General features: G+C 42.5%; 1 protein-coding gene across 1 annotated transcript in view; it reads left to right on the plus strand.

Annotated features, from left to right (window-relative positions):
* Nucleotides 1–13,382: 13,382 nt before the first annotated feature.
* Nucleotides 13,383–22,435, plus strand: part of LOC132882619 (leucine-rich repeat-containing protein 52) — a 41,929-nt gene continuing 32,876 nt past the window's right edge. Inside the window, exon 1 of the mRNA XM_060915707.1 lies at nucleotides 13,383–14,031. Coding sequence (XP_060771690.1) covers nucleotides 13,383–14,031 — 649 coding nt within the window. The remainder of the gene's footprint in view (nucleotides 14,032–22,435) is intronic.

The raw sequence follows: 22,435 nt of genomic DNA on the forward strand, positions 1-22,435 counted from the left end.
TCTGTGAAACATGGTGGTGGTAGTATCATGGTTTGGGCCTGTTTTGCTGCATCTGGGCCAGGACGGCTTGCCATCATTGATGGAACAATGAATTCTGAATTATACCAGCGAGTTCTAAAGGAAAATGTCAGGACATCTGTCCATGAACTGAATCTCAAGAGAAGGTGGTTCATACAGCAAGACAATGACCCTAAGGACACAAGTCGTTCTACCAAAGAATGGTTAAAGAAGAATAAAGTTAATGTTTTGGAATGGCCAAGTCAAAGTCCTGACCTTAATCCAATCAAAATGTTGTGGAAGGACCTGAAGCGAGCAGTTTATGTGAGGAAACCCACCAACATCCCAGAGTTGAAGCTGTTTTGCACAGAGGAATGGGTTAAAATTCTTCCAAGCTGGTGTGCAGGACAGATCAACAGTTACCGGAAACATTTATTTGCAGTTATTGCTGCACAAGGGGGTCACACCAGATACTGAAAGCAAATGTTCACATACTTTTGCCACTCATAGATATGTGATATTGGATCATTTTCCTCACTAAATAAATGACCAAGTATAATATTTTTATCTCATTTGTTTAACTGGGTTCTCTTTATCTACTTTTAGGACTTGTGTGAAAATCTGATGATATTTTAGGTCATATTTATGCAGAAATATAGAAAATTCTAAAGGGTTCACAAACTTTCAAGCACCACTGTACTTACATTATACTTGTAAGTAAACTAATCTAATACTTTTTGAGACTAAATTGGCCCACTTTTAGTTTATAAAAAGTATACTTTAAGTCTAAGAGAAGTAAACTTTGAGTATACCACTAGTATTTTTTTATTATTATTTTGTACTGCAAGTATACCACAAGTCAGAGCATTTTTTAAGGATTTTCCACTAGACCAACTGGTCTGGGCAATACAATCACAGGTCCCAGAGTCCATGCGGCTGCACCGCTGCAGCATATTCTGTGATGCAAAATGGTTCACCAATCACCATACAGACAAACACACTACAGTGACCACACAGCTATCAGGAGCAATTACCAAGCACAAATGTTATGTCAAAGACACTCAAAGTTACACAGTAATGACATCGGATTCTGACATCAGCCATCTCAGTAACAAATTTTAGTTTTGTTTTTCTTAACCAACATGATCTTGTGTGTATATCTTATAACATAGATCTTCGTTTTCCTTGTTAAATGTATACTTACATGGTACTTGGTTAATTAACTGCAGCTGATTGAACCAAATGATAAGACATAACTTGGTTTAAAATTGGGTCTCCCAGTGAAGCTGGTTTGGCATTGACTAGGAGACCAAATCTGGCCACTGGGAGACCATTTGGTCTCCCAGTAACCATGTTAAAAAATGCTCTGCCACAAGTAAACTTATTTATAGTATAGTTTACTAGTTCTATACTTGTAGTCCACTCTTTAGTTTACAAAAGCATACTTCATAGTATACTGGAAATATACTATGAGTTTACTTGTTTTATAATTCTAGTCCAATTTTTAGTTTACTAAAGTGTACTTTGTAGTATACTGGAAATATACTGTTAGTTACTGGTTATATACATCTAGTCCACTTTTTAGTTTTGAAGTATACTGCAATTACCCTTCTAGGTATACTATTAGTTTTCTAGCCCTAACCCTTACCTCATGCACACTACCAGTTTTGTACCTTAAGATACAATGAAGTTATAAAGAATTCACAAAATAACAACAGATACTCAGGATTAAGAACATATTCATTTCCTTTAAAAAATCAAAATTTAAAGCAGCATTGTATTAAATGCCAAAGTATGAAAACATGCCAATGACAATTGAAGTTGACATCCAAGCTCTAAAGAAAAAGAAATAAAAAAAAAATTAATTATCCCACTCAGGAGAAAAAAAAACTTATATGGAACCACAGACATGCCTAAGGCTACATCCACACGACAACGGCAACGAGATGTTATTTAAAAAAATATCGCATCCACATGTTTATCGTTTCGGCCTGGCGTCCACACGCCACCAGCGTTTTGGGTGCCCCAAAACGCAATCTTTTGAGAACGGGTTCCAGAGGCTACATCCACACGACAATGGCAACGAGATGTTATTTAAAAAAATATCGCGTCCAAATGGGCAACGATCAGTAAAATATCAGGTCCATATGGCAACGCAACGCTTGCTGAAAACGATGCAATACACATGCCACACCTCTAGGGGCGCTGTAAGACGGTCCCTTCGGAGACACCAGAACAATAGAAGAAGTAAGGACGCATGCGCATAAACTATTATGCACGAGACTTCATATTAGCCACAAAGTCAGAAAAATCTGTTCGTAAAATTACATTATAATGACCAAATACAATGAAAAGTATTTTTCCAGTCTCACCTGTGAAAGGTAATCCCGTGTGATCTCGTTTGGACGGCAAACCTGTTGGTACAGTTAAACGCAGCACATGAATGAGGCATCTTTATTCTCCGCTTTGACCCATCCAATATGGCGGCGAGGATGACGTATGATTCTACGCGGAAGGCGGCATCTTTAATGGTCCGGAATAAATTGAATGCTACACGTTGATGGATTAATTTGTTCTTCTACGCCCTTTTTGAGGGATGTATTGTAGGACTTAAACCAACATCTGAAGAGGTGAGATCGCTCCTTTTTTTCCCTATTTTTGCTGGCGGGATTGACTCTGCCCTAAGGGTTATTCTCTCTCTCTCTCTCTCTCTCTCTCTGCACCATTACACAATAAATATTCACAGTGAAAATATTTTGTAAGCGCGTTTCATGAACCAAGTTATAGGATTTGTTGACAACTCGCATCGAGTTTGTTACACTTCTACCCAGCGTGAAGCACTCACAGTCATGTGGTTGTGACGTCATCGTAAACAAATCCGTTCTGCTCATCCAGACGACTTTGCAACGGCAACGTTGCCAGATCTTTCCACTCTGGAACCCGTTCTCAAAAGATTGCGTTTTGGGGCACCCAAAATGCCGGTGCCGTGTGGACGCCAGGCCGAAACGATAAACAATTGTATCGGATTCACCTGAATCTGTTGCCGTGTGGACAGGGCCAGAGTGGAAAGATCTGGCAACGTTGCCATTGCGAAGTCGTCTGGATGAGTAGAACGGATTTGTTTACGATGATGTCACAACCACATGACTGTCAGTGCTTCACGCCGGGTAGAAGTGTAACGAACTCGATGCGAGTTGTCAACAAATCCTATAACTTGGTTCATGAAACGCGCTTACAAAATATTTTCACTGTGAATATTTATTGTGTAATGGTGCAAAGTGAGAGAGAGAGAGAGAGAGAGAGAGAGAATAGCCCTTACGGCAGAGTCAATCCCGCCAGCAAAAATAGGGAAAAAAAGGAGCGATCTCACCTCTTCAGATGTTGGTTTAAGTCCTACAATACATTCCTCAAAAAGGGCGTAGAAGAACAAATTAATCCCTCAACATGCAGCATTCAATTTATTCCGGACCATTAAAGACGCCGCCTTCCGCGTAGAATCATACGTCATCCTTGCTGCCATATTGGATGGGTCAAAGCGGAGAATAAAGATGCCTCATTCATGTGCTGCGTTTAACTGTACCAACAGGTTTACCGTCCAAACGAGATCACATGGGATTACCTTTCACAGGTGAGACTGGAAAAATACTTTTCATTGTATTTGGTCATTATAATGTAATTTTACGAACAGATTTTTCTGACTTTGTGGCTAATATGAAGTCTCGCGCATAATAGTTTACGCGCATGCGTCCTTACTTGTTCTATTGTTCTGGTGTCTCCGAAGGGACCGTCTTACAGCGCCCCTAGAGGTGTGGCATGTGTATTGTATCGTTTTCAGCAAGCGTTGCCATATGGACCTGATATTTTACTGATCGTTGCCCATGTGGACGCAATATTTTTACAAATAACATCTCGTTGCCGTGTGGATGTAGCCTTAAACATCTCATCTCATTATCTCTAGCCGCTTTATCCTGTTCTACAGGGTCGCAGGCAAGCTGGAGCCTATTCCAGCTGACTACGGGCGAAAGGCGGGGTACACCCTGGACAAGTCGCCAGGTCATCACAGGGCTGACACATAGACACAGACAACCATTCACACTCACACCTACAGTCAATTTAGAGTCGCCAGTTAACCTAACCTGCATGTCTTTGGACTGTGGGGGAAACCGGAGCCCCCGGAGGAAACCCACGCGGACACGGGGAGAACATGCAAACTCCACACAGAAAGGCCCTCGCCGGCCACGGGGCTCGAACCCGGACCTTCTTGCTGTGAGGCGACACCGCTAACCACTACACCACCGTGACGCCCCAGCCTTAAACATAAGGCACAAATATTTTAATACTTTATTACACTTTTGTTAAGTATATCTTGATCAAAAGTTTAAGTATAAGCTTAATATACTTAGACTTTTCTATATACTTTTCAGTATAATCCAAGTATATTTATGTATAACTTTATTAAGTATCTCTGGTAAGTAAATAAAAAAACCTGAAAGCGTACTCTGTTATTTTTAGTTTAAAAGAAGTATACTAGAAGCACACTTGAATAAACTTCTTTTTTGTAAGGGTATGACTTTTTGAAGCTTCTGATAAGTGAATAAATAACATGCAATATATGACCAAAAGTATGCTGACACCTGACCATCACACTCATATGTGCTTGTTGAACATCCCATACCAGATTTATCCCCCCTTTGCTTTTATAATAACCTCCACTCTTCTGGGAAGACTTTCCACTAGATAATGAAGTGTAGCTGTGGGGATTTGTGAACATTCAGCCACAAGAGCATTAGTGAGATGTTGGTGAGGAGGCCTGGGGTTCAGTCAGCGTTCTAGTTCTTCGCAAAGGTGTTCGGTGGGGTTGAGGTCAGGGATCTGTGCAGGACATTCGAGTTCCTCCACTCCAACCTTGGCACACCTTGTCTTCATGCAGTTTGCTTTGTGCACAGGAGCATTGTCATTCTGGAACAGGTTTGGGCCTCTGAGTTCCAGTGAAGGGAAATTGTAAAGCTACAGCATATAAAGACATTCTATACACAATTGTGTGCTTCCAACTTTGTGGCAGCAGTTTGGGGAAGAACCGCATATGGGCGTGATGGTCAGGTGTCTACGTACTTTTGGCTGTAGAATGTATATACAACCATTAAAAAATAAATTAATTACTGAATGTCATTAGGCGGCATGGTGGTGTAGTGGTTAGCGCTGTCGCCTCATAGCAAGAGGGTCCGAGCCCTGTGGCCGACGAGGGCCTTTCTGTGCGGAGTTTGCATGTTGTCCGTGTGGGTTTCCTCCGGGTGCTCCGGTTTCCCCTACAGTCCACAGACATGCAGGTTAGGTTAACTGGTGACTCTAAATTGACTGTAGATATTTGTGTGAATGGTTGTCTGTGTCTATGTGTCAGCCCTGTGATGACCTGGTGACTTGTCCAGGGTGTACCCCGCCTTTCGCCCGTAGTCAGCTGGGATAGGCTCCAGCTTGCCTGCGACCCTGTAGAACAGGATAAAGCGGCTAGAGATAATGAGATGAGATGAATGCCATTACCAGATCCTTTCAATAAGAATGTGAGAAATCTTTCTCTCTCTAAATAATATGGATGGCATTGCGTATAGCTGACAGTCCACACACAATGTAAAAGCTGTATATTCATATTGTTTTGCCTCTATGTGACTATATACTTTTTTAGCAGTTTCAAAATAGCACTTGTAGTTGTATGTACTGAGTACAAGAGAGTGAGGTGATAGGGCACGTTCAGGAGAGTGCACTGAGTCTGGTTACAGTGGCTGGGCCCCCGCGGTCCTGCTTTCCAGAAAAATAAAATAGCTTGTTTGAATAAACAAAGTCTATGAGAATTATTGCTTTAAATATAATGAGGGGCGGCACGGTGGTGTAGTGGTTAGCGCTGTTGCCTCACAGCAAGAAGGTCCTGGGTTCGAGCCCCGGGGCCGGCGAGGGCCTTTCTGTGCGGAGTTTGCATGTTCTCCCCGTGTCCGCGTGGGTTTCCTCCGGGTGCTCCGGTTTCCCCCACAGTCCAAAGACATGCAGGTTAGGTTAACTGGTGACTCTAAATTGACCGTAGGTGTGAATGTGAGTGTGAATGGTTGTCTGTGTCTATGTGTCAGCCCTGTGATGACCTGGCGACTTGTCCAGGGTGTACCCCGCCTTTCGCCCATAGTCAGCTGGGATAGGCTCCAGCTTGCCTGCGACCCTGTAGAAGGATAAAGCGGCTAGAGATAATGAGATGAGATATAATGAGCTCTTTAGCAGTGCCTGGATTGTCAGTTTTAGCTAGAAATAGAGCTCAAAAGTAATCTAAAATGCTCGAGTCTACAACCTCTTTCTTAGGCAATGTAGACTGGCTCTGGTGTTTTTTTCCCCCCCGCGGACGTGTATTTAATCAGTTCCTGGTTTCTGGTATGAAATTCTAAAGAACAGAAATAAAATTCTGGTTATTTTCATTTAGTTGTACTTCTAAATTTATCATCTGCCAGAAATTCAGCTGTGAGCGTGAAAGTGAAGCAGTTTTGTTGAGTTTTTCAGTAATTGGAACTCCAGTGAGTGAAGCGCGTTTTTGCTAACTTTGTTCTTGCTAGCCACCTAGGAAAGAGATTAACACTGCATCTACTTGCTGTTTTAAAGATACTCAACATAAAACCAGTCGGAATATGAGCATAAGAACATCTAATGTCTATAACAAAAATTGGTACATATCATAATTACAAGAATGTTCGATGCCTCTGATGATAATGTTAATGTCCCACCCTGCTTCAGTACATGCTATATCATTATGTTAATGTTAAGAGATAGCTAATGCCTTGACTAGCTGGTGTAGCACGATAGCTTGGTCAGCAGAGTAGTTAATTGTGTTTGGAATATAAAAGATGTGTGACATATTTTGTTTACATTTAAGCCATTTGGTTCAAGTGTATTAGCAAATGTTAATGGTTTGTAATGCAAATGCATTGCAGATGCATTGATTTTGAGTTTGCAAATGTATATTTTGAACAAGTTAAAAGGGATATTGCAAGTCAGTCATATTAAAGTGGAGTATATTAAAATGATGTCTGAAAAAATTAAAAATGGATATGTTACAGTAAAAGAAATGTAAAAGAGACAAGCAGTTTGCTTTATAGTGGTAAAATATATTTTATTGTCTTGATTATGCAATTCATTCACCTTATATTGAAAGGATACACTTATAAGTAATTCATTTGCTTATGTTTCAATACTAATGGTTATTGTGATGTACATAATTAATCTCACTGTAGTCTAAGTTTATCCTTAGTTCTTGGTTACACAATATACAGTATGATGTTTTAAATAGAACAACAGAAGTTAATTTGGTCTCATGTTAGAAATAGAAATGGAAACAGAACACTTATTATTCTGCACTTTGTGTAGATTGTTTGGTTTTTTTGAATGACCAGATAAAATTTGGATCCAAGATGGCGAGCCCAGCCCAGTGAGACTGCAGACGATCATGGAAGCGATGTGGCCAACCGTGCAATCTGTCCCAGAGAAGGAACCTGACTTGCTGATTCGTTCATCGGGATACCAGATAAGAGTATCCACACTGTTGACTCTACACAGGTAGAATAGTTATAGGAGTACATCCCATGCATGTTCAAGGAGCTGAACTTTTGGAATCAGTACACATACACTCATTCGAGGAACTGAACTCTTTGGAGTCAATACACACAACATTCAGGGAACTGATCCCTCTTTGGACACACACACACACACACACACACACACACACACACATGACTAAAGGACTGAACTAAAAAAGGTTTTCCGTTTTATGTTTGTTTATTATTTTGAAGAGTTCTTCCTTTTTATTTATTTAATTTCTTGCAAGTTTAATGTAGTGTATAAGTTGCCCTACTATTGTGACAAGCAATAAAATTGTCAATTGTTCAACTCCTTTAACTTTTTGTGTGGGCCTGCTTCTCTTTCGAGCCTAGGTAGATGTTTAGTGCTTATTTTTACTGGTCCATGTCTACATGTGCTACAATACACTTTAATTTCTGAAAGCAAGTTGTGTCCTGGTCTGAGGGAGGCCGTCCAACATCTGAACATCATGGTCCTGTGTTGTTGTTGTTGTTGTTTTTTATTTGGACACCCTGCCATTAAATCAAGCAACCAGTCAAATAAAAGTGACACACAAAAAGAGCAGGCCTATGTATTTACTGTATTTACGGTTAACTGGATATGTTCCAGGAATAGCAGTGTCATTTCTTGTGCTCATGGATGTTAGTCTGAAACTGTGTACCGGATAAGAATATGTTTATTTTTGAGATTTGATATAATGCATCTTTTCAATCCCAGCTAAGTGAGACAGATGTAATATTATTTGCTTTAAGGGTAACCTGCTATGTTCAAAGTTACTCATGTACACTCAGTATCTCAGTCAAATATTCTATAGGCTAGATTTTTAAGAGCTGCTTGGGCAGGTCCCTTATCAGGCCTGTTTTCTCTGATTACCAATATCGGTTAATATTTTAGAGTTGCAATTTTGTTTTTAAAGATTTTTGTTGTTATGGGATGCAGGAGCTTGCAGTTTACTGTCTAAGCTGAGAGACTTAAAGGTAAGGAACCACTCACTCACCCCACATGGGACACCAGTCCATCACAGAGTACCATGCACACACACACATTTACACCTTGGGGCGATTTAGCATAGTCAATCCATTTTCCCACAGTAAATGTGTTGGACAATGGGAGGAAATGGAACATGGAGAATTCAATTTCAATTAAATTTAATTTTCTTTGTATAGCACTCTAAACAATGGACATTGTCACAAGGCTGCTTTACAGAAATATATAAATTCCATATATACATTTTACATATATTAATTTATAAATGTATTCCTCATGATCAAGCCAGAGGTGACCGTGGCGAGGAAGGTTTCTTCAGTTTGCCCCTCTGGGGGGAACAGAGTGTTTGTCTATCAGCGTATATTCCAAGAAAAACCCCTTTAGGAAGTGAAAAACTAAACAAAAAAAGAGTGTATGCTATGCTGACCTTTGTACAAAAATGATAGTCTGAGCCACAGACACTCCACTGAAGGAGAAAATAAACCAATTTGTTCACTTTTCTGGCTACAAGCTTCAGAATCATGAAGGCTTCAATCTACTCAGCTCTCTGTTCTTTCATCTGTATGTATGCGATATGACAGGAAAGCTAATTGAAGATCTTGAGATTTTCACAGTAAGACATATTCACTGAACTGAAAAAGTCCACAGGTTTTATTTGTTTGTTTGTTTGTTTTTTCCCTTTTAATCCATGCTTGTTGGTAAATCTAGAGTTCTGGTTGGCAAGATTACAAAAATTACATAACCTTGAAATCATAAACCCCCCAACCAGAGCACATCTATAAGAGATCAGGCCATAAAGTGTAAGCTCCATTCCTGAGCCAGTCTGATGTGCCTGAGTGATGGAGGATGTACTTTAAAGCACAGGGTGAAGAATTTGTTGTCCTGTTCAGAGATAATTTGTGAGCTGTGTTATGCAGAATTGTGGACCATTGATCTGAGGAATGCAGCAGAGCTTTTTATTTCTAATGTTAGACATCAGTACAGATTACTCTGAAACTGCTTTGTGACCACACTGGGATGTAAAATACTGGCATTACGGTAATTTACTACCTTATTCTCTGGTAGAGTAGGAATATATTGCAATTCACCTTGCTGATTGTGTAATTTGTAAGCTTCGCGAATGAGTAACATTAGGTAGATCGTGTTGGTGTTTCCACTCAGAAACCACCCTCTTCTCTCTTTCTGTAGATGGACACCCTGTTCCAGGCAGTGCAACAAGTCCTTGGACAGGTGACTCCTCTATTAAATAATAATGAAGATTCTCTCCTCACCCTCACCTGACACCCTTCCATCTGCAAGCTGAGCCGCTGGCACCTACCCAAGGATGAAAGTTACACTAATGAGCTCAATCGTACCCTGTATACTGACAGTGAGCAGAGAATACCATCCACCTGCTGCCAGGGCCACCATGAATGCACTGGCTGCCTAATATGTAGACTGTCTAAAACCACTGACCCGAAGCACTTTTTAATTGTAGCTTTTAACTCTTCAGAGGGGTAATGGTGGCATTAAATGTAAGCTTTTCTAGATTTAAAAGTCTATTAATTGTGCAGTATCTGCTTGTCATATTTGACTTTTTGGTCCTTAAAGGTCCTTAAAGACAAATTGGAAATGGTTTTCATTGATTGTTAGAATATAAGTTATAATTGCATTTTGTGAACTAACTGAACATCTCAGCATGGATTGAGAATCACACCGAGAGTTTTTATTGTTTTATTATTTGATGAATATCACTGATCCTGCAACAGTGGGGTCCAAAAGTCTGAGAGCATTTATGAAAATGTTTCTATTTTAAATTTGTTTCTAATTTAATCCTACAATTTTAATTACAAATTATATTATTAACAAAAGTGTGAGGGGAAAGGAGAATCTTTGAAGTATTTACATGACATTCAGAGTTTCTTAGTATTTGGTGGGTCCCCTTTTTGCTTTAATGACCGTGTTCAGTCGAGCTGACACAGACTCCACATGTTTGTGCAAAACCTAATGATCCGTTTTAGATCAAATCCATCAGTGTCATCTGAACACATGCTTCAGTAGAAGAGATTAGACATGAGGGAAATGTGTTTGTTCAAAGCAGTTAACCTGCTCATTATCATAAATCTGCTTCCATTTAAATAATAGAAATAGTGCAGAATCTTGAATACTAAAGAAGAACAACTTTATTCATCACATGCTTGTGAAATTACTCTTTGCATTTAACCCATCTGAAGTAGTGAACACACATATGCACACACACATGAGCACACACACATACATACCCAGAGCAGTGGGCAGCCATGCTGACAGCGCCCAGAGAGCAGTTGGGAGTTAGGTGCCTCACTCAAGGGCACTTCAGCCCAGGGCCGTCCCATATTAACCTAACCGCATGTCTTTGAACTGTGGGGGAAACCGGAGCACCCAGAGGAAACCCACACAGACACGGGGAAAACATGCAAACTCCACACAGAAAGGCCCCCACGGGCCGCTGGGCTCAAACCTTCCTGCTGTGAGGCGACCGTGCTAACTACTTACACCACCGTGCCGCCCATATTCAATACTGAACATTTACTTTCTTTGCTTTCAATATTTCCAAATTTTAAAACCTGTTTATTTCCAATTTTAAATGGGGGGAAAATGTCCTAGCTTTTTAGTGTGGTCTCAGACCTTTGGACCTCACTGTACATTTTGAAAACTACCACATCACAAACACAGCAAGCAAGTATGAAGATGTAGACCATGGCATTTGTCTTTCCAAACTAAGTATTATGCTTAACTTTCAACCCAAACAGCTGCGTACAAATTGGATGGTTATTACAGGACCTTGCTCTGATCCTGAATATCATTTTTCTGTAACAGAGGAACTAAGAATCTCCTGAGTCTCTCTGTGGCTTTCCCATGCAACTTTTCTGTGACATGGTGACTAGTCATAGGCTAAATTATAACTATGGATGATTTATTATTATTATTATTATTATTCATCCATTTTCTGTATCCACTTATCCTGTACAGGGTCGTAGGCAAGCTGGAGCCTATCCCATCTGACTATGGGCAAGAGGCGGGGTACACCCTGGACAAGTCGCCAGGTAATCGCATGGTTCACACATAGAGACAAACAACCATTCACACTCACATTCACACCTACGGTCAATTTAGAGCCACCGATTAGCCTAACCTGCATGTCTTTGGACTGTGGGGGAAACCGGAGTACCTGGAGGAAACCCACGCAGACATGGGGAGAACATGCAGACTCCACACAGGAAGGCCCCTTTCAGCCGCTGGGCTCAAACCCAGGACCTTCTTGCTGTGAGGCGACAGTGCTAACCACAACACCACCGTGCTTATTATTATTATTATCAATATTGTGTCTGGGGCGGCACGGTGGTGTAGTGGTTAGCATTGTCGCCTCACAGCAAGAAGGTTCGGGTTCAAGCCCCGTGGCCGGCGAGGGCCTTTCTGTGCGGAGTTTGCATGTTCTCCCCGTGTCCGCGTGGGTTTCCTCCGGGTGCTCCGGTTTCCCCCACAGTCGAACTTGTCCAGGGTGTACCCCGCCTTTCGCCCGTAGTCAGCTGGGATAGGCTCCAGCTTGCCTGCGACCCTGTAGAACAGGATAAAGCGGCTAGAGATAATGAGATGAGATGAGATATTTTGTCTGCTGTAACCAGTGATAGTCTACAATGCAAGACACTTTTGTGTGATTTGTTGGGAGGAGAGGCGTACATTAGATTGTTAAACAGATCTTAGACTAAATTCCCCTTTATCTCTTTTTCTGTCTTTCTCCCATTTTCTGTCTCCGTTCTCTCTTGCAGTAACTGAGACGCCTGTGCACACACCGAACTGCAATGACAGACAGACACGCACACACACACACACACATCCTGATGAATGAAATGATAGAGAGCAGCCGATGCAGTGCAGATAAACAGTAAACCCGCTGACAGGTTATTGCTCCTCCACAGAAGGACTCGAAAGTCTTGCATTTTTACCAACATGAAGGAAGAGTGAAGGAAACTCGAATTCTCCAAGTCTTGCACTGGAGGACCTTGTCTTTCTCCGGCGTTCGTGTCACGTGGACTTTTGTCTGGACCGAGGAAACGCGTGCTACAAACACCTGAGTGCGTCACAGACAGGAACGACTCAGTTCTACCATCTGGAGGACTGTCGGTGTCCCAAGAGCGACACAAGAGCGCAGAAAGAAAGGAAAAAAAAAAAAAAAAGACGGACAGCTCGGTCTTTATACACTCACCGGCAAGCGAGTAAAAGGGACATGATATTGGCACTGACAGTGCATGGACACCCCCCCCAACACACACGCACACAGCTGCAGGGAGACAAGAGGCAAGTCGCAACTTCAGAGCATTTGACCTGTGGCGGTCTGCACGAGCTGCTTAGAGGATTTCCGACCCTGAAACAAGACACAAAGATCATTTTGGCATTTATGAGGACGCAGAGGACAATTTGGGGAAACCTGTGAATGCAATCGCAGCGAGGCCGGATGCCGGTTGACTTTCAAGTAAATAGCCTCCGTCTGATTATTCTGGATCACGGTGCTGACTTGAGGAATTAACGGCGGACTTGTGCGCGCGCGCGCGCGACACCAAACAGTGATGCTGCACACAAAGGTCCTCGTGTGAACACTGACTGGTAGTGAAATACACAAAGGACATTCTTGTGATAGCCCTCTTCTTCTTCTTGAGAAATCCTCAAAGTTGCCTCGTTCGCTTCGAGGTCCAGTTTTCCCACGACCTCACGGGCTCCATGAAGGATGCGCGTGCGCTCGGGCACATGCGCTTGATGTGGCGGCCGGCGCTATCATGCGTGTGTTGGCTGAGGCCAGCGTTCAGTGCCTGCGGCTCACCTTCCTGCTGATGGTGGCGGCGAGTGCGGCGCCCTCACCGGCTCTGAGCGCCGGATGCCCGGAGCGCTGTGTGTGCGATGAGCAGCTTGTGGTGCAGTGCGCCGGGCAGAGGCTGAGCGCCTTCCCTGTAGACCTGCCGCTCGCTACGCGCCAGATCATCCTGAGCAACAACCGCATCGGCGAGCTGCCGCCGCTGCAACTCAACTACCTGTCCGATCTGGTGTACTTGGACTGCAGCAACAACTCTCTCACCGACATCTCAGAGTCGACGTTTGGTAACTTGCGCAAGCTCGCCTACTTGGACCTGTCGTTCAATGCGCTGGCGCGCATCGAGGACCGCACATTCGGCGTGCTCTCCAGCCTCGTCATGCTGCGCCTCACGGATAACCCGGGACTGTCCGAGATCCACGCGGACGCGTTCATTGAGAACATCGCACTGCAGGTGCTCGACGTGAGCCGCAACAACCTGACGACGCTCAACGTGAGCACGCTGGTGGCGCTTCCCGCTTTGCGCGCGCTCGGTCTCAGCGGAAACCCATGGCGCTGCGACTGCGACAATGAGGACCTCTGCCTGTGGGTGCACATCGAGAGCTTCAAGTTTCAAGGTGAGCAATGACACTTCTGCCTCACTTCATTGCACGAGTAAAAAAATCACACAAGTACTTTTTCCATCCATCCATCCATCCATCCATTACCTATAGACGCTTATCCAGGGTCGCAGGCAAGCTGGATCCTATCCCAGCTGACTATGGGTGAGAGGTGGGGTACACCCTGGACAGGGCTGACACATAGACAACCAACCATCCACACTCACATCCACACCTACGGTCAATTTAGAGCCACCAGTTAGCCACCCACAAGTACTTTTTTAAAATCCATCCATCCATTATCTGTAGCCGCTTACACCCTGGACAAGTCGCCAGGTCATCGCAGGGACAAACAACCATTCACACTCACATTCACACCTACAATCAATTTAGAGCCACCAATTAGCCTCACCTGCATGTCTTTGGACACAGGGAGAACATGCAAACTCCACACAGAAAGGCCCTCACTGGTCGCTGGGCTCAAACCCAGGACCTTCTTGCTGTGAGGCGACAGTGCTAACCACTACACCAGCGGGCCGCCCGCAAGTCCATCCATCCATTATCTGTAGCCGCTTATCCTGTTCTACAGGGTCCCAGGCAAGCTGGAGCCTTTCCCAGCTGACTATGGGTAAGAGGCAGGGTACACCCTGGACAAGTCGCCAGGTCATCGCAGGGACAAACAACCATTCACACTCACATTCGCATGTATGGTCAATTTAGAGCCACCAATTAGCCCAACTTGCATGTCTTTGGACTGTGAAGGAAACCCACACAGACACGGGGAGAACATGCAAACTCCACACAGAAAGGCCCTCGCCGGCTGCTGGGCTCAAACCCAGGACCTTCTTGCTGTGAGGCGACAGTGCTAACCACTACACCACCGTGCCACCCACAAGTACTTTTTTAAATACCAAATCTAAATTTCTTTTACAGTGTAGCTGCTACGTGCACTCAAACACACCTTCTGTGTTTTGCACACACACACACACACACACACACACACATGCACACACACATGTATGTGAGTGTGTGGGGTGTACTTACTATATAGCCTAGTACTTATTAAGCACTAATAGTAAAAAGACCAGTAGACTGTCAATGTACTTTTCCCCTCGTAATACATTACTAGACCAGCATTCTTTGTTTTCCAAACATTACACTTGTGATACGTCCCAAACTGTACATTTCTTTAAATGATGTATGATAGAGCAAATATATAATAATCACTAATAAACTTAAACCAAGTAGCTGGTGAATAGTGGAATCGGCTTGCTGAGTGTCAGCCTGTTCTGTACTTATAAAAGTCCGGGCAATATCCACGATAATATTATAGCTAACATGACATAATTAATTTGATAACATTGATAAGCCTTGATCATTTTAAGCCCAAATGCACATGCTTTTTGTAGGGAATTAGACTTGGGCTATGTCCCAAACCATATATTACAACTGAAATGATACGCCATATCCACCAGGCATCCTACCACACACAATTAATAACCTTGCATCTACAGTGGTATGTGAATACGGTATTATCAACTGTGTGTCATTAAAGTTGAACACGATGCAAGACTGGGGGTTTTGCTGTATGTTTCTACAAGTTATCAGTTAAGTTGTTGTGTGTGTGTGTGTGTGTGTGTGTGTGTGTGTGTGTGTGTGTGTGTGTGTGTGTGTGAGAGAGAGAGAGAGAGAGAGAGAGAGAGAGAGAATGAATCAGGTAATGAATTCTCATTAGGGTTGAGAGAGGCTTGGGCACTTTATCAGACTTATCACACCCAGATCACTTTATCACATTATTCAGATGGCTAATTTGATCTCAGGTGTCACTCTTAGTAGAGCTGTGGTCAGGAGGCTGAGGATATTCACTTCTCACTTTCCACGGGCTTGCAGAAACCTCATATCAACAACACACTACTTTTTAAAAGAACAAAACCTTCTTTTTTTCCAATTTCCAATAGAGTTGTTGCTCACGTGCAGCATGGTCCATCCATCCATTATCTGTAACTGCTTATCCTGTGCAGGGTCGTGGGCAAGCTGGAGCCTATCCCAGCTGACTATGGGCGAGAGGCGAGATACACCCTGGACAAGTTGCCAGATTATTGCAGGGATGCAGCATGGTGTCTGTGTGAAGAGAGAGAGAGAGAGAGAGAGAGCATTTGTCATTCCAACTTTTACTCCTTATGCCAGTGTTTACTTCATATTTACAGATCTGCTGTAGAACAAGGTAATCATCCTGCACAGATGTATACTGAATTAAGCTCACAGAGACCTTGGTAATTAGATGACAATTAATACGTCTTAAATTAAGTAGAATAATAAGCTATACAGGTGGCACGGTGGTGTAGTGGTTAGCACTGTCGCCTCACAGCAAGAAGGTCCTGGGTTTGAGCCCAGCGGCTGGCGAGGGCCTTTCTGTGTGGAGTTTGCATGTTCTCCCCGTGTCTGTGTGGGTTTCCTTCGGGTGCTCCGGTTTCCCCCACAGTCCAAAGACATGCAGGTTAGGCTAATTGGTGGCTCTAAATTGACCGTAGGTGTGAATGTGAGTGTGAACGGTTGTTTGTCTCTGTGTCAGCCCTGTGATGACCTGGCGACTTGTCCAGGGTGTACCCCTATACAGGTGGCACGGTGTACACCCTATACAGGTGGCACGGTGGTGTAGTGGGTTTGAGCCCAGCGGCTGGCGAGGGCCTTTCTGTGTGGAGTTTGCATGTTCTCCCCGTGTCTGTGTGGGTTTCCTTCGGGTGCTCCGGTTTCCCCCACAGTCCAAAGACATGCAGGTTAGGCTAATTGGTGGCTCTAAATTGACCGTAGGTGTGAATGTGAGTGTGAACGGTTGTTTGTCTCTGTGTCAGCCCTGTGATGACCTGGCGACTTGTCCAGGGTGTACCCCGCCTCTCGCCCACAATCAGCTGGGATAGGCTCCAGCTTGCCTGTGACCCTGTAGAACAGGATAAGCGGCTATAGATAATGGATGGATGGAATAAGCTATGCAATGCTGTGATCCTTCAGATCTGGACTGCGTGATGTGTAGTTTTTAAACATGAATTTAACACCATCTCAGACTACTCTGTCATTGTTGCGAAGCAAACTGTACAACAGTCCATCTATGTATATTCCGCAGCTGATCTCTCTCTCTCTCTCTTGATTAGCAGCTCTGACGTTTTGGTGTTGCTGTGTCTGTGGGGAATTGTGGTCTAATTATATCATTTTTAAGTGGATATGAAGAGTGTCATTTCTCTCCTATTATGTAATCCAATCAGACCTCATCTGCTACACCATCCCACTAAAGCAATAATAACTCCTCCCTCTTTCTTTCTCCTTTCATGTGTGTGTGTGTGTGTGTACTGTCATGTTTACCTGCAGTAAAACAATTTTACAGTTTTATTATTTCTGATGTATCGATAATTGCATCCCAAAACATAACAACTGAAGAAGCTCAAATTCTTGGATGTTGTTAACTTTCTACATAAGTGTTACACTTGCCCGGCTTCTTTCATCTAACATACCAGTTGGCTGTGTCAGTGTGTGAAGTGAAATGAAGTGAATTTATTCAATTACACTAGAAGATAAATGCATTCCTTTTGTACACTACATGATGACATTTTTTAAGATTATGTTATGGTTACCATAAAGCTACTGTCTTAAACCCCTGAGCATGCTCCATATGATGTTCCATAAGAACTACTGTATATATGAATTGATTAAATGGGGCAATTTATGGAAAAGATTCAAGGTGAGACAGACTTCCATCATTTGTTAACTTCATTCTCTTTATAGCTCCAGTGCAAATGATAAAGGAGCCAACATTAGAGCAGCACGGTTAGCACTGGCACCTCACAGCAAGAAGGTTGTGGGTTCGAGCCCAGCAGCCAATGGGGGCTTTTCTATGTGGAGTTTGCATGTTCTCCCTGTGTCTGCGTGGGTTTCCTCCGGGTGCTCCGGTTTCCCCCACAGTCCAAAGACATGCGGTTAGGTTAACATGGGGCAGTCATGGCCTGTGGTTGGGCTGAAGTGCCCTTGAGCAAGGCACTTAACCCCCAACTGCTCCCGGGTGCTGTAGCATAGCTGCTCACTGCTCTGGGTATGTGTGTGTGCTCATTGCTCACTTGTGTGTTCACTGCTTCAGATGGGTTAAATGCAGAGGTTAAATTTCACTGTGTGCTGAAGTCTGTGCTTGAGTGTATGTGTGACAAATAAAGGCTTCTTGGCTTGGCTTCTTCTTCTTCATCTGGCACCAAACATGACTTGGCTGATTGTTAAGTGGAAAGTTTTTGTAGAAGTTTGATTTTTGCCCTAATTATTTATTTAATAGTTGGTGTGTATTGTGCTTGTTGGACTTTAGTAAATGCTAGATGATTCATGCCGTATTCAATTTGTCATTTTGTTTTCTAGACCTCTCTCTCTCTCTCTCTCTCACTCATAATTTGCAGTTGTCTAGTCTGATAAATGCTTTTACATTATACTGTATATATTAAATACTGATTTTTTTCCTGCATTTGTCTGCCTGCTTGTCTGCCTATCTGTACAGTTCAGCACAAAACTTTCCCATATAAGAATATGAAGAAGCCAAAAATAATTTTACAGTAACATGATATTTGGTGTTTTTTGGTTTTGCAATTGTTTTTTCATGATCTCGAATAATGGTCAAATTGTCTATGCCAAGGTATTAATAGTCAAAAATGATATGGGTTTAATTTAGTTTCACTTATATTTCTGAATGTGATATAAATATTCTTTATCAGTTCTATTTGCTTGGCTAAGCTTTATTCTCTCTGACCTGTCAGTTATGTCATGAGAGTCATGGAAACACTTTGACTGATTGTGTTGGGGCGATTTTGCCTTTTTTGCAGGATACACCCACATTTTTTTTAGCGTCTTTGAATTAGGATGTAATGCCTCAGATTTACACATAAATTGACTATCCTGAATGTGTTCAAGGGACGCGTGCGCATGGGATCATAAACACAGAGGCGTCTTTTCATAGCTTTGCTTGTTTTATGCATGAATGCAGGCACATAAGTATTGTAAATCTCTTTCTTTCTTACAGATTTCAAAACATTTCCTGCTCCTGATGATGGTGATAGTGATGGTGTCCTTTAAGGTTGTCACCCCTAACCAGTCCTTAATACGAAACTATGCTATATAATCTACACAGTTAAACCACGCAAAGACAAATGTCTCAAGATGTTTTTTTTTTGTTTGTTTGCTGTGCTGCTTGTTGAGGTGCAGGTATGCATTCTAATACAAAATGATGTATCTCATGACCTCTGGTGCAGTGAAAGCTCCATAGCCGAGCCTTGCTGGTGCATACAGAGTGGATGGGGGAGTCATGTGGATGCTCCAGATGCTCTGGTTAATGGCGTTTGATTTAAAGGACAGTCTCTGCCTCGTGATGACAGCATTAAGAACAACCTTCCAGTGTCCTCGTGGAATATTTGGAAATAAGGACTTATTCATGTTTTATAAAGCTACAGGATCCATGAAAGGATAACATAATATTGAGAACATTGGTTTTTTGTAGACATAGTCTCATATTTATGGTTTTTATTTAAGGACCCCAGCCTTAAATCCTTGGATACTGAGAGGATGAAAGCAAATATAAGGAGTTGGATGACAGAAAAATCAATTGCTGTCTGGACAATAATGTAATGGCAATTGTTTTATAAATGTAGCACTCTAGATATCCTGTTGAATTGTGGCTGCGGTAGTGGAGTCGAGAGAGTTTCCATCTTGTCTTTTCCCCCTCATGTTCTTTCGGATGAGTCATTACCTGTAAGGGTGATGTATGATTGCAAATTTAGGACACTGAATCACAAAGCTGTTGTGATAGGTTGTTCCTGAGTGCTTCATTGCCAAGCTGATTTGAAGGTTTTGCCTGGAAATATTGCACCACCATACAAATATTTGTCTTGCCTCAAACTAGCTTTAGTCCTTTGGATTCAAATCCAACTGACAGACACTGAAGAACGGAGTTGCACCAATCAGATTCGACTCCATTTGATTTCTAAGCAGAGAGGGAATAGTTTTCATCCATCGAGTTCATTTATTGCTCTATACACATCCTCAGCCAGACTGACAGACACTCAATGTAAAAAGCATGTCATCTGTCAGTTTGAATAAACAGCTTATCACTTAACGCAGATAGAGTCAGCAGGTCACAGAACTCATTACAGCATCAGAATTACTGCAAGACATCAGCAAAACATTCATTATAACAAATGCGTTTGGAATAACAGCACTGATTCGAAATCAATTTAACAAAAGGCTTAGTTGGAGAATTAATCAGATTGTCCTATCCTCAGATTATCACATTTCTTCTACAACAATAATTATAATTTTCTGAACTTCATAGAACAATTTGTACAAACTCTTACAAGCAAGGGTGACAATTTCATTCTAGATTCAAGATTCAAGAAGTTTTTACTATGCATAGTAAAAACACGGAGGTTCAGACAATGCAATGAAATTCTTACTTTGCTGCTCTCCTTACACACAACAATAACACATACACAATGGTCAGGTGTCCATAAATGTTTGGCTATGTTGTGTATTCAGTTTGAGTTTCAAAAAAGAAAGGTGTGAACATAAATCTAGCCTTTATCCGTAATCCTAATCTTTCTATTTTCATGTAAATTGACTTTACTGCCAAGTGGTATGCATTTGCAATCATGAGACCATGTTGAATTCTCTTGCGTTGAACTTCATTAACTGTCTGTCTCGCCATGGCTAGTTTGGAGGTTCAGCTGACTCCTTGCAGGTTCTGTCAGCACTTTTTTTTTAATGTAGACTGGCAGTCCAGCATTGCATTATGGTTGTTGTTGGCTTTATTGCTTTGGCCTGTTGCAAAGAGAATTTGAGAGACAAAGTCTAAGACTGAGAAAGATACAGAAACAGGTTCATCCACCTGCCTTGAATATCAGGGAGAAGCCGTTTTCATCCAGCTGCAGAATGAGATCTGCTCTGGTTTTGGTTCTTTAAGGCATTTAGATAACAACCAGTAAAGCAAATTTTATCCTGGTTTTATGGGGGTTTCTGTATAATAGCGCTTAATTCATAAGGCATGTACTGTAGTTCCTGAAACTGAGGTGAATGCCCCATATCAGAGTCCAGTTTCAATTTTTTCAGGGACAATATATGTATACACTATATGGCTAAAAGTATGTGGAACCTGACCATCATTCCTACATGAAGAAGAAGAAGAAGCCTTTATTTGTCACATGCACACTCAAGCACAGTGAAATTCGTCCTCTGCATTTAATGCATCTGAAGCAGTGAACACGAACACACACACACACACACACACACACACACACACACACACACACACACACACACAAACAAGTGAGCAATGAGCACACACACATATCCAGAGTAGTGGGCAGTATGCTACAGTGCCCTTTGGAGCAGTTGGAGGTTAGGTGCCTTGCTCAAGGCCGCCCCATGTTAACCTAACTGCATGTCTTTGAACTACCGGTATATGTGGTCCTTTCCCAAACTGTTGCCGCAAATTTGGAAGCACATAATTATATTGGATGTCTTTTGTATGCTGTAACATTGCAATTTCCCTTCACTGGAACTAAGAGACTCAAACCTGTTCCAGCATGACAATGCCCTTGTGCGCAAACTGAGCTCCATGAAGACGTGGTTTGCTAAAACTGGAGTGGAAGAGCTCGAATGTCCTGGGATGAACAGCCATGCTCCAAAATCTAGTAGAAAGCCTTCCCAGAAGAGTGGAGATTATTATAACAGCAAAGACAGTACTAAATCTGGAATGGGATGTCCAAAAAGTCCATATGGGTGTGATGGTCAGGTTTCCTATAATTGATGGCTGTCTACAAGCAAAATGTCCTTTTTGAGAAGAATATGGATCGCTCAGCTCGTATTGAAAGACAGTGACCTGTGGATTATCTGTGTGTGAAGGCCATCATGTTGTGACTTGCAGGTCATCCCTGTTTATTTGGATCTATAGGTCAACTGCGGGGAAACAGTCAGTGGGTCAAGGGATGCAGCAAATGATGTGTGTATGTGTGACTCTGCTTATGTGTGTGAGAATATGTGCGTAGCTTGTGTGTGTGTGTGTGTGTGTGTGTGTGTGTGTGTGCGCGCGCGTGCGTGTGCGCGGGGCAGAAGTGCCAAGAGAATAAAAGATAGAATCTAAAATGTTGAGTGTTGTGCCCTGCAGCAAAGCACTGTTAAAAAATAAAGCAAAAGAGAGTAAGAATGAGGGACAGAAATAGATGAAAACAGTGTTACAGCCAAACTATGACATTGCTCTTATTTTGTAACTCTACTGTATGTCTCTGCTTCGGTGCCCTATGCACATTTACTCACTATGGGTAGGCAGTAGTATGGCATGGAGCCTCTATACATAGAGCCAAACAGCGGGTGGATACAGGGCTGTGCTTGAATATTCATGAAGACA

This window comes from Neoarius graeffei, chromosome 3 (genome assembly GCF_027579695.1).
Source record: "Neoarius graeffei isolate fNeoGra1 chromosome 3, fNeoGra1.pri, whole genome shotgun sequence".
In the NCBI taxonomy this organism is placed as follows: Eukaryota; Metazoa; Chordata; class Actinopteri; order Siluriformes; family Ariidae; genus Neoarius; species Neoarius graeffei.